The sequence below is a fragment of the Oncorhynchus masou genome, chromosome 13 (genome assembly GCF_036934945.1).
Source record: "Oncorhynchus masou masou isolate Uvic2021 chromosome 13, UVic_Omas_1.1, whole genome shotgun sequence".
Classification (NCBI taxonomy): domain Eukaryota; kingdom Metazoa; phylum Chordata; class Actinopteri; order Salmoniformes; family Salmonidae; genus Oncorhynchus; species Oncorhynchus masou.
Window position 1 is genome coordinate 65205038 of NC_088224.1, and position 13772 is coordinate 65218809.

General features: G+C 47.0%; 1 protein-coding gene across 1 annotated transcript in view; it reads right to left on the reverse strand.

Moving 5' to 3' along the window:
• Positions 1-13772, reverse strand: part of dchs1b (dachsous cadherin-related 1b) — a 64153-nt gene that overhangs the window by 37834 nt on the left and 12547 nt on the right. The window contains exons 3-6 of the mRNA XM_064985535.1: positions 8225-8413; positions 4947-5178; positions 3806-4042; positions 43-662 (exon numbers count right to left, since the gene is read on the reverse strand). Of these exons, the coding sequence (XP_064841607.1) occupies positions 43-662; positions 3806-4042; positions 4947-5178; positions 8225-8413 (1278 nt within the window). The remainder of the gene's footprint in view (positions 1-42; positions 663-3805; positions 4043-4946; positions 5179-8224; positions 8414-13772) is intronic.

Consider the following 13772-nt stretch of genomic DNA (forward strand, 5'->3'; position numbering starts at 1 on the left):
GAAATGTTGTTGACAGTTAGTTGAACAATCTATTGAACATACCTGTAGGAAGCATGTGCTAAGCGGGGTGTTCTCCCTCAGCTCCACGCGGTAGGTCAGGGTGTCGAACACGGGACCGTGGTCGTTCTCCGCCTGGACGTGCACCACAAGCATCATGGTAGAGCTCAGCTGGGGAGCGCCGCCATCTTTAGCTGTCACCGTCAGGTCGTAACGCGGCGTTACGTCGTACGACAGCTCGCCGACCAGCCGGATCTCCCCTGTACTGCGCTCCATGGAAAAGGTTCTTTGACCTCCGCTTGAGGTTGCGGTGGAGGAAAGGTCAAAGGTCACCTGGCCATTGATACCGGAGTCCCGGTCTTGGGCCTGGACGCGGTAGACCATGGTCCCCATCTTTGTTTGCTCCGGGAGGAGGAGAGACTCGGAAGAAGAGGGCAGGAAGACAGGAGTGTTGTCGTTGATGTCCTGGATTGTGATGTGGACGTGGGTCTGACCGAAGGCAGGGGGGCTGCCGCTACGAGCCTGGAGCTCCAGGGTTAGAGAAGGCTGGGCCTCGTGGTCCAGAGGAAGGCTGGTCCGCAGGGCTCCGCTCTCTGGGTCCACGGTGAAGTAGCCAGCAGGGTCTCCAGAGGAGATGCTGTACAGGATGTCCTTACTGAGGACGCCTGGGAACAAACAGGGAAGTTTCAAGTTTAATGTATATTTATTATCCTGTATGTACAGGATACACATGGTATACACTGTCCAACGAAATGCTGACTTGCAGGTTCCTTCTCAACAATGCAACAACGCACCCTGAGTGCTGCTGTGTTCTAAGGCACTGCATCGCAGTGCTAGCTGTGCCAGCAGAGATTCTGGGTTCAAGTCCAGGCTCTGTCGCAGCCGGGTGCGACCGGGAGACCCATGGGGCGGTGCACAATTGCCCCAGCGTTGTCAGGTTTAGGTGAGGGTTTGGCCGGCAGGGATGTCCTTGTCCCATCACATACTAGCGACTCCTGTGGCGGGCCGGGCGTAGTGCAAGCTGACACGGTCGCCAGGTGTACGGTGTTTCCTCCGACACATTGGTGCGGCTGGCTTCCGGGTCAAGTGGGCATTGTGTCAAGAAGCAGTGCGGCTTGGCTGGGTTGTGTTTCGGAGGATGCACGGCACTCGACATTCGCCTCTCCCGAGTCCATTGGGGAGTTGCAGTGACGAGACAAGACTGTAACTACCAATTGGATACCACGAAATTGGGGAGGAAAAGGGGTTAAAAAAAAGATAATAAAAGTATAATGCGGGAAGGCACAATTTATAGTCCAATATTTACACGTGTTGCTGAAAGGGGGATTGGGGGGCAAGTGTTGAATTTGTGCAGTATTTAGCAATCATAACAAGAGTCTGGTAGTAGCAGTTGTGATGTGTGTGTATAGTAGCATGAATGCATGTGTATGAGTGCATATCTGTGTGGGTGTGTGCGTGAGTTAGTGCATGTGTGTGATGTGACGACCCTCCCACTCTGTCTGCCGAATTCTTTCTCTTTGCTCATGTTTTCCTTAAATAGGATGTTGGGGGCGGAGCTGGGAGGGTCGTCAGCGAAATGGGACACACCTGGACTCGGGTGTGTCCCGGGATGAATACACTTCTTCCCCATTCATTGGGGAGACTCTCTCCATGCAGACACACTGATAGATTTTGTTTTTTGCTGTTTTGTTTATTTCGTTGGCACGTTTCAACACCCCTCATTATCACATTTATGCAAGCAACCACTCCCCACCGTTGTTAATTGTATTTAGTTTACTTAAGTTAATAAATATATTTTGTCATTCCTTATCTCCACATTGTCTCCGTTTTTGTTACGAACTCTGAGCCGGTTCGTGACAAGTGGGGGCTCGTCCAGGATCTTGAAGGTATTGTGTTTGGGAGAAAATGTGGAGTTAATCTTAAAATCTGTAGGGGCTTTGTTTGCATCTTTTGTTACAGCTTGTTTGAGTTGCAATGTTTGGTGCCCAGTGTTGGTTGCCTTTGTTTGGTTGGTAAACTTGCCACTGCGGTGGATAGTTGGTTGTGTGCTGCATTGGAGAAAGTATATTGGTTAGTTTCCAGGCCCTGCCCAGGCTGGAGACTCTTGCTCTACTCGCTGTTGGGACATCGGTCTGAGGAGGTGAGTACAATCGGCTGTGTACCACAGTGGGAGATTTGGGTAGGGTAGTGACACTTGCTACCTGGAGCTATAGCCTTTCTTTTTCCCCTGTTAGGCTTAGCGACGTGTTTCACTTTAGAATACAATGGGCATGGTTATTTTGTTTGTTATTTTTGTGTGGTGTCTGGACTGAGCAGTTGTCTCAGGGCACATCCATGGCTTGGGGGAATTTGCCAGCGTGCTAGGTGGTACATTTCCTTGCCAGCAGGCTACAGTGTGTAATTACCCACCGCAAATCCGCACAAAGACTAGGGTTGAGTTACTATAGGTTTTGAGGGAAGCTCTATATATATCTCATCTCTCTCCTGTAGTGCCCAGTGTGATTGTCATTTCTCTTGTGGTTTTTCTGGTGTGTTCAGCAAAGGGGAAGAGAAATGTTTTTTATTCATTTATTATTGACTTCTGACTATGACATCTAATATAGACGAGTTCATTCACTTTCCATCAGAGGAACTGTTAGAATTATGTACTAAAGAACAGCTGATGAAGATCACTGAACACTACAAAGGTTGCTGAGGTCTGGGGAGGACAAGGTTGGCTGGGGCAAGTGGAAGTGTGAACACGTACCCCCTCGAGGCTGGGTCAATTTGGGATTCAGAGGCTGGGTCAATTTGGGATGCAGAGGCTGGGTCAATTTGGGATGCAGAGGCTGGGTCAATTTGGGATGCAGAGGCTGGGTCAATTTGGGATGCAGAGGCTGGGTCAATTTGGGATGCAGAGGCTGGGTCAATTTGGGATGCAGAGGCTGGGTCAATTTGGGATGCAGAGGCTGGGTCAATTTGGGATGCAGAGGCTGGGTCAATTTGGGATGCAGAGGCTGGGTCAATTGGTTTGTGTGACTGGTATGGTGTTCCGGGGTTCTTGTTGGTCCTCAGTTTTACGGAGGGTGGGTGGGTGACGACCCTCCCACTCTGTCTGCCGAATTCTTTCTCCTTACTCTTGTTTTCCTTAATAGGATGTTGGGGGGCGGAGCCGGGAGGGTCGGCAGCACCTTTCAACACTCCACATTATCACATTTATGCACGCAACCACTCCCTTACACTACTGACTACACACACCATTATTAATTGTATTTAGTTTACTTAAGTTAATAAATATATTTATTAATACAGATGCAATTGTGTGTGTATCTGTATCTGTATCAATTGTGTATTATTTGTATCTTTTGAAGTGAGTTGACATGATCCAGAGCCACTCCAGACGAGGAGACCAGGACCAGACCAGGACCAGACCAGGACCAGACAAGGACCAGACCAGGCAGAGACCACTTCAGTTAAAATATACTCCCCCTCAGTCATTTGTCAAGTATTTTACACTATGACAGAACCCTAAATATCCAAAGTAATGACTATAAAAACAACGTGCTGGGATGGAATTTGTGATTAATGTGATTTCTAAACTAGGTGTGTACGGTGGCTCACTGCCTATTTGAACATTTGGTACATGTAGCAAAGAGGGAGCACAGAACACCCCAGTGAGTCCTTTCAGCACATACTGCCCACACACACATTACCCCCCTACCCCCACCCCCCAGCACCCCCCCCCCCCGCACACACACACACGCATGCTTTTAAACAGATGTTAGCAGTCCTTAACCAATCACAAGTTCTAATTCCAAGTCACACCCACCGTTCTTACTGATGGCCTGTACGATGCCAACCTCAGTCCCACGCAGTACATCTTCAGACACAGTGAAGCTGTACTGGCTGTGTTCGAACACCGGGGGCGCCACCAGGCCTGCCACCACACTGATGTTGACCCGGGCGTTGACCAGTGCTGCCAGACCCCCTCCGTCCTGGGCTGAAACCACCATGGGGATCACCGTGTTGGCCTTGCCGTGCAGCGACCGGGACAAGGAGATCACACCTGGTGGAGAAAGGACACAAAACACAGTGGTCAAGGTCAGACACAGCTCCAAATATACTCACAGACATGAGGACGGACACACACATACTGTACACACAGCACCACATTAATAGAACAGGTTAAAAACGCTGACTCTAGAATCTAGTCCTGTCCCGGTTGCTGACATCCCGGTCGCCGTACTCCTGTGGCGGACCGGGCGCAGTGCACGCTGACATGGTCGCCAGGTGCACGTTGCTTCCTTCAACACATTGGTGCGGCTGGCTTCCGGGTTAAGTGGGCATTGTGTCAAGAAGCAGTGCGGCTTGGTTGGATTGTGTTTCTGAGGACGCACGGCTCTCGACCTTCGCCTCTCCCGAGTCCGTACGGGAGTTGCAACGATGAGACAAGACTGTAACTACTGTAAGCACCAAACTACCACGAAATTGAGGAGAAAAAGGGTAAAGTAAAACAAATACTAAAATATAAAAAAAAGCGCCAACCTGTTTATTTTTGTTCATAGTTAAAGCTGTATTACAGTAAAACGCCAACCTGTTTATTTTTGTTCATAGTTAAAGCTGTATTACAGTAAAACGCCAACCTGTTTATTTTTGTTCATAGTTAAAGCTGTATTACAGTAAAACGCCAACCTGTTTATTTTTGTTCATAGTTAAAGCTGTATTACAGTAAAACGCCAACCTGTTTATTTTTGTTCATAGTTAAAGCTGTATTACAGTAAAATGCCAACCTGTTTATTTTTGGTAATAGTTAAGGCTGTATTACAGTAAAACGCCAACCTGTTTATATTTGGTCATAGTTAAAGCTGTATTACAGTAAAACGCCAACCTGTTTATTTTTGGTCATAGTTAAAGCTGTATTACAGTAAAACGCCAACCTGTTTATTTTTGGTCATAGTAAAAGAGCCAACCTGTGTCTTTGTTGAGAGTGAAGAAGGGGGAGTTGCCCCCGGGGACGGTTCGGTACGTGACCCTCCCGTTCTCCCCAGTGTCGGGGTCAAGGGCCGTAACCTTGACGACAGAGGTGCCAGGTGCACTCTGGGAGCTGAGGCTGACGGCGTAGATCACAGGGTAGAAGACTGGTCTGTTGTCGTTGATGTCCAGCAGGTCAACCCTGACATAGGCCATGGAATTCAGACCGCCCTGCAGGGAAACAGAAAGGAAAATCTATCAATGAATCTAAAAGACAACGCTCATTGGAATGTGTTTGATGTGTCAGTTCCATTCTGTGTTGGTTTGTTGATGTTGGTGAATTTTCTGGAAAGGTCACCACAGTGTACTGGGGTAGAAATGTTTTTGATTTCAATGTGCCTCAGTTAAGCTGAGCACCTTTCCCCCTTTATATCAAAGCCCAGCTGAAGTGAGTTAGGTGTTGGGTTTGCACCACAAAAAGCCCTCTGTTCTACTAGACTTCACATGCTGTTGTATATCAGCAGGACAAAGTGGTAAAAAAAAATGAAAAAAAGAGTTAGACGACATTAATAGAGCAGGTTAAAATCAGCAGGAACCCTGTTAAACCCTTCTGACTCTAGAATCTAGTCCTGGCAGGTTGGTGGAGGGATACGGATTGATAGCTTCTCCAGGGAAACAGCAATCTGTCAGGATCTGTGTGGGGTGAGAGGGCTCGCTACCGCCGCCACAGAGCATAGAGCTCTGTTTCCCTGGTGGCTTGTTCTGAACAGAATACAGAGCAGGCTTTTCATTTGGCCGGACTAGTGAGAGGGAGGAGGAGGGAGCAGTGGTCCAACTTATTAAATATTACTGCTGCCTGCCTGTCTCCTTGCATGCCTGTCTGTCTGTCTGCCTGACTGTATGTCTGTCTGTGTCTGACTTATTATTATTACCTGCCTGCGTTGTCTGTCTGTCTGACGTTGGAGGCTTTTTTTTCTCTCTCTCTCTCTCTTTCTCTCTTTCTCGCTTTCTCGCTTTCTCGCTCTCTTGCTCTCGCTCTCTCGCTCTCTCTCGCTCTCTCTCTCTCGCTCTCTCTCTCTCGCTCTCTCCTCTGATTATTTTACCATGACTGCAGTGATTTCATTTATACCCATTTACCTTCAAGTAGGATTTGGCGTGTGGCACTACAGCATAGTCCTGTCAGGGAAACTCATTCACAGCATAGTCCTGTCAGGGAGAGTCATTCACAGCACAGTCCTGTCAGGGAAACTCATTCACAGCACAGTCCTGTCAGGGAAACTCATTCACAGCACAGTCCTGTCAGGGAAACTCATTCACAGCACAGTCCTGTCAGGGAAACTCATTCACAGCACAGTCAGGGATACTCATTCACAGCATAGTCCTGTCAGGGAAACTCATTCACAGCACAGTCCTGTCAGGGAAACTCATTCACAGCACAGTCCTGTCAGGGAAACTCATTCACAGCACAGTCCTGTCAGGGAAACTCATTCACAGCACAGTCCTGTCAGGGAAACTCATTCACAGCATAGTCCTGTCAGGGAAACTCATTCACAGCATAGTCCTGTCAGGGAAACTCATTCACAGCACAGTCCTGTCAGGGAAACTCATTCACAGCACAGTCCTGTCAGGGAAACTCATTCACAGCACAGTCCTGTCAGGGAAACTCATTCACAGCATAGTCCTGTCAGGGAGAGTCATTCACAGCACAGTCCTGTCAGGGAAACTCATTCACAGCACAGTCCTGTCAGGGAAACTCATTCACAGCACAGTCAGGGATACTCATTCACAGCATAGTCCTGTCAGGGAAACTCATTCACAGCACAGTCCTGTCAGGGAAACTCATTCACAGCACAGTCCTGTCAGGGAAACTCATTCACAGCACAGTCCTGTCAGGGAAACTCATTCACAGCACAGTCAGGGATACTCATTCACAGCATAGTCCTGTCAGGGAGAGTCATTCACAGCACAGTCCTGTCAGGGAAACTCATTCACAGCACAGTCAGGGATACTCATTCACAGCATAGTCCTGTCAGGGAAACTCATTCACAGCACAGTCCTGTCAGGGAAACTCATTCACAGCACAGTCAGGGATACTCATTCACAGCATAGTCCTGTCAGGGAAACTCATTCACAGCACAGTCCTGTCAGGGAGACTCATTCACCTCACAGTCCTGTCAGGGAAACTCATTCACCTCACAGTCCTGTCAGGGAAACTCATTCACCTCACAGTCCTGTCAGGGAGAGTCATTCACAGCACAGTCAGGGATACTCATTCACAGCACAGTCCTGTCAGGGAGACTCATTCACCTCACAGTCCTGTCAGGGAAACTCATTCACAGCACAGTCAGGTATACTCATTCACAGCACAGTCCTGTCAGGGAGACTCATTCACCTCACAGTCCTGTCAGGGAAACTCATTCACCTCACAGTCCTGTCAGGGAGAGTCATTCACAGCACAGTCCTGTCAGGGAAACTCATTCACAGCACAGTCCTGTCAGGGAAACTCATTCACAGCACAGTCCTGTCAGGGAAACTCATTCACAGCACAGTCCTGTCAGGGAAACTCATTCACAGCACAGTCCTGTCAGGGAAACTCATTCACAGCACAGTCCTGTCAGGGAAACTCATTCACAGCACAGTCCTGTCAGGGAAACTCATTCACAGCACAGTCCTGTCAGGGAAACTCATTCACAGCACAGTCCTGTCAGGGAACCTCATTCACAGCACAGCTCTGCCAGGGAAACTCATTCACAGCACAGCCCTGTCAGGGAGAGTCATTCACAGCACAGTCCTGTCAGGGAGACTCATTCACAGCACAGCCCTGCCAGGGAGAGTCATTCAGACTCTTTTATTTGTCTACACTACTGAAAAACGTTCTGCTCTGCTGTGTTCTGCTCTGCCTGACTGGGGAGCTGCTCCCCTCTCTAATAGCTATCCTGGCTCTGGCTCTATAGCTGCGTCTAATAGCCAGGGTTCTGCCAGCTATATCTTTGCTGTGAACCCTGCTGTGAAATATCGGTTAAAAATATCCATTCAATTGTTGGAAGCATCAATATTACCAGGGTCCTGGAGTTTTTCTTCTTTTAGCCCTGTTGTGATAAACACTGTTAAGAGATCACTGTCAGGGGTTTAATGTACTCACAGGGAGAGATTATGTGCCAAATGGCACTCTATTCCATAGGGCGCTGGTCAATGGGAATTGACTACGTAGGGAATACGGTGCCATTTGGGGATGTAGCCATTGGATGAGGATGGAGAGATACCGTAGGAGACTCACCCCGTCCACGGCGGTGACGGTAAAGTCATAGCTGGTTGGTCCCTGATCCCTGTCCAGAGCCACGTTGGTACAGATCTGTCCTGTCTCCTTCCCTACAGAGAACTGGGAGGGGACAGCACTGTTGATGCCTGACCCCAGAGAGTAACTGATGGAGCCGAAGGAGCCTCCGTCCGCGTCTGTCGCTGTCACCTGGAAAAGGGGAGAGGATTTATGGGTTAGACAGTTTGTCTTAAGGGGAACTTTCACTGTTACACCTACAGAGATAGACACAAGAATACACCCACAGGAGGAGCTAGACAGATAAGGAAATATTCAGCTAGGAGCGAGACAGATAAGGAAATATTCAGCTAGGAGCTAGACAGATAAGGAAGTATTCAGCTAGGAGCTAGACAGATAAGGAAATATTCAGCTAGGACCTAGACAGATAAGGAAATATTCAGCTAGGAGCTAGACAGATAAGGAAATATTCAGCTAGGAGCTAGACAGATAAGGAAGTATTCAGCTAGGACCTAGACAGATAAGGAAATATTCAGCTAGGAGCTAGACAGATAAGGAAGTATTCAGCTAGGAGCTAGACAGATAAGGAAGTATTCAGCTAGGAGCTAGACAGATAAGGAAATATTCAGCTAGGACCTAGACAGATAAGGAAATATTCAGCTAGGAGCTAGACAGATAAGGAAATATTCAGCTAGGAGCTAGACAGATAAGGAAGTATTCAGCTAGGAGCTAGACAGATAAGGAAGTATTCAGCTAGGAGCTAGACAGATAAGGAAATATTCAGCTAGGAGCTAGACAGATAAGGAAGTATTCAGCTAGGAGCTAGACAGATAAGGAAGTATTCAGCTAGGAGCTAGACAGATAAGGAAATATTCAGCTAGCAACTAGACAGATTAGGAAATATTCAGCTAGGAACTAGACAGATAAGGAAATATTCAGCTGGGAACAAGACAGATAAGGAAATATTCAGCTAGGAACGAGACAGATAAGGAAATATTCAGCTGGGAACAAGACAGATAAGGAAATATTCTGTAACTCTTGGAGGACACTGGATGTTGATTTTTAAAAATTCAATTATTCCACTACCATAAACTACTTTTGGACAGCTGAAGAAAGCACACAATTTGTCCTCGGAAAATGACCTTTTCTAGACCAATGTATTTGAGTATATACCCTGTAGGATCCTTTTGGATAGTACCACTAGAATGAACAGGGAGCAAACACAGTAAAGCACAGTAACAGTACAGGACAGTACAGTAACAGTACAGTAACAGTACAGGACAGTAACAGTACAGTAACAGTAACAGTGAAGTAACAGTACAGTAACAGGACAGTAACATGACAGTAACAGGACAGTAACAGTACAGGACAGTACAGGACAGTAACAGTACCATAATAGTACAGTAACAGTACAGTAACAGGACAGTAACAGTACAGTAACAGGACAGTAACAGGACAGTAACAGTACAGGACAGGGACAGTACAGTAACAGTACAGGACAGTAAACAGTACAGTAACAGTACAGGACAGGACAGTAACAGGACAGTAACAGTACAGTAACAGTACAGTAACAGTACAGTAACAGTAACAGTACAGGACAGTAACAGTAACACTACAGGACAGTAACAGGACAGTAACAGTACAGTACAGGACAGGACAGGACAGTAACAGTAACAGTAACAGTAACAGTAACAGTACAGGACAGGACAGTAACAGTAACAGTACAGGACAGTAACAGGACAGTAACAGGACAGTAACAGTACAGTACAGTACAGGACAGGACAGTAACAGTAACAGTACAGGACAGTAACAGGACAGTAACAGTACAGTACAGGACAGTAACAGTAACAGTAACAGTAACAGTAACAGTACAGGACAGTAACAGTACAGTACAGTAACAGGACTGGACAGTAAAGTAACAGTACAGTAACGGTACAGGACAGGACAGTACAGTACAGTACAGGACAGTAACAGTACAGTAACAGTACAGTAACAGGACAGGACAGTACAGTAACAGTACAGTAACGGGACAGGACAGTACAGTACAGTACAGTAACAGTAACACTACAGGACAGTAACAGTACAGTACAGTACAGGACAGGACAGTAACAGTAACAGTACAGTACAGGACAGTAACAGTACAGTACAGTAACAGTACAGTAACAGGACAGGACAGTACAGTAACAGTACAGTAACGGTACAGGACAGGACAGTACAGTACAGTACAGTACAGTAACAGTACAGGACAGTAACAGGACAGTAACAGTACAGTAACAGTACAGTAACAGTACAGTAACAGTAACAGTACAGGACAGTAACAGTAACACTACAGGACAGTAACAGTACAGTAACAGTACAGTAACAGTACAGGACAGTAACAGTACAGTAACAGTACAGGACAGTACAGTAACAGTACAGGACAGTAACAGGACAGTAACAGTACAGTACAGTAACAGTACAGTACAGTAACAGTACAGTAACAGTACAGTAACAGTAACAGTACAGGACAGTAACAGTAACACTACAGGACAGTAACAGTACAGTAACAGTACAGTAACAGTACAGGACAGTAACAGTACAGTAACAGTACAGGACAGTACAGTAACAGTACAGTAACAGGACAGTACAGTAACAGTACAGTAACAGTACAGGACAGTAACAGGACAGTAACAGTACAGTAACAGTACAGTAACAGTACAGTAACAGTAACAGTACAGGACAGTAACAGTAACACTACAGGACAGTAACAGGACAGTACAGGACAGTAACAGTAACAGTAACAGTAACAGTACAGGACAGTACAGTACAGTACAGTAACAGTACAGTAACAGGAGAGGACAGTACAGTAACAGTACAGTAACGGTACAGGACAGGACAGTACAGTACAGTAACAGTACACGACAGTACAGTAACAGTAACAGTACAGTAACAGTACAAGACAGTAATAGTGCAGGACAGGACGGTACAGTAACAGGACAGTACAGTAACATGACAGTACAGTAACATGACAGTACAGTAACAGTACAGGACAGTAACAGTACAGTACAGTACAGTACAGGACAGTACAGTAACACGACAGTACAGGACAGTACAGTAACAGTACAGGACAGTAACAGGACAGTAACAGTACAGTAACAGTACAGTAACAGTACAGTAACAGTAACAGTACAGGACAGTAACAGTAACACTACAGGACAGTAACAGTACAGTAACAGTACAGGACAGTAACAGTACAGTAACAGTACAGGACAGTAACAGGACAGTAACAGTACAGTAACAGTACAGTAACAGTAACAGTACAGGACAGTAACAGTAACACTACAGGACAGTAACAGGACAGTAACAGGACAGTACAGGACAGTAACAGTAACAGTAACAGTACAGGACAGTAACAGTACAGTAACAGGAGAGGACAGTACAGTAACAGTACAGTAACGGTACAGGACAGGACAGTACAGTACAGTAACAGTACACGACAGTACAGTAACAGTAACAGTACAGTAACAGTACAAGACAGTAATAGTGCAGGACAGGACGGTACAGTAACAGGACAGTACAGTAACATGACAGTACAGTAACATGACAGTACAGTAACAGTACAGGACAGTAACAGTACAGTACAGTACAGTACAGGACAGTACAGTAATAGTACAGGACAGTACAGTAACACGACAGTACAGGACAGTACAGTAACAGTACAGTAACAGTACAGTACAGTAACAGTACAGTAACAGTACAGTACAGAACAGTACAGTAATAGTACAGGACAGTACAGTAACACGACAGTACAGTACAGTAACAGTACAGGACAGTACAGCACAGTACAGGACAGTAAAAGTACAGTAACAGTAACAGTAACAGTACAGTACAGTAACAGTACAGTAACAGTACAGGACAGTAACAGTACAGGACAGTAACAGAACAGTACAGTACAGTACAGTAACAGAACAGTACAGTAACAGGACAGTACAGTAACAGTACAGTAACAGGACAGGTCAGGATAGTATAGGACACCAGGTGCTGTTGGAGTGAGTCTTTACTTCTCATCTGTGTTGTTTATCTGAGTTAGAGCACAAGCCAAACTGCTTCTGGTAGAGCAAGGCACTGGGTGAGGGAGGGAGGGAGATGAGGAGAGGATGACTTCTCCAGCCCTGCCTGCATTTAGCCGGGAGAGATGCCAGCAGTAGAGACAGCCAGGCTGGTCCAGGAGTGGAGTGGCGACTGTCTGAACAGCCCAGTGACAGGGGGAGGGGGGTCTGGAGAGCAGGAGGGTATCCCCCACAGCACGCCTCACTGCTTCCCTGCCTCACCACATTATAACTCTAACGTTCTACCCCTCAACGTCTGGTTTTAATACACCTCACATCTACAGTACAGAGAGAGCTGGTGGGTTCATAACAGACAGCCTCCACTCAGTTCAGCCCAACTCCCCACCCACCCAGCCAGCCACCAGCCAGCTGAGGAAAGGAGACTGTAGCAGCTCCCTGGATTACACTAACCAAACAAGCCAATCAGAGAGCCTCCTGGGTACTAGCAGGGTAATCGTTTGCAAGTGTTGGCTCGGGATCGCAGCTAGAAAGAGATTACAGATGGGGTTAAGCCTCACAAGTTGATTAGAGTTCTCTCTTTCCTTCCATCTCTACAAAAAAGGGGGATCTCTCTGGGAAGGAAAGGAGAAGTTGATGAAATTAAATAGAGTCTCCAATGTGTACTTGTAGTGCAGTATGGCTGCTCTATGTCTAAGAGGGCAGCTAGGAGAGAGCTATGAGGGACTGGGCCAAGGAAAATACAGCCAGTCATGCTTATCAAAAGCACACACTTCCCTGGCCTGGCCCTGGCTCCTGTCCTGGCCTTACTCCTGTCCTGTTCTGTCCTGGCCCTAACTCCTGTCCTGTCCTGGCCGTAACTCCTGTCCTGTTCTGTTCCTGGCTCCTGTCCCGGCCCTGGCTCCTGTCCTGTCCTGGCCCTGACTCCTGTCCTGTCCTGGCCCTGACTCCTGTCCTGTCCTGGCCCTGACTCCTGTCCTGTCCTGGCCCTAACTCCTGTCCTGTCCTGGCCCTAACTCCAGTCCTGTTCTGGTCCTGGCTCCTGTCTTGGCCTGGCTCCTGTGAGTGTACGAGGATGGAAACCATTCATTAGAAGTGATGATAATTCTCAGCTGAAACAGGATCTCTGTTCTGTATGTATCCTGTAGCACATAGTGTTCGGGGGACTCGGTGCTGAGCAGTGTGTGTGCGTGTGAGTGTGTATTTGTGCATGCGCATGTGTGTGTGTGTGTTTGGCCTAACGACAGCCAAAGGACGTTGAGAGAGCTAGTGAGAGAGCCTGTGATGTTGGCAGAGAGAGAAACACACCAAAGAGATGGATAGTAAACCACGGGAGGACACAGAGACCGGGAGCTTGTTGAGGAGAGAAGAGTATCTCTGTTAAAACACAGCAGCCCTCTGGACCTGTAGCTGTACTTCAACATGAAATTATCTGGCAAGAGGCACTGTATTTATAACTACTGCACTGCTGCTCTTGTTCTCACCACATTAGCATGACAGGACCT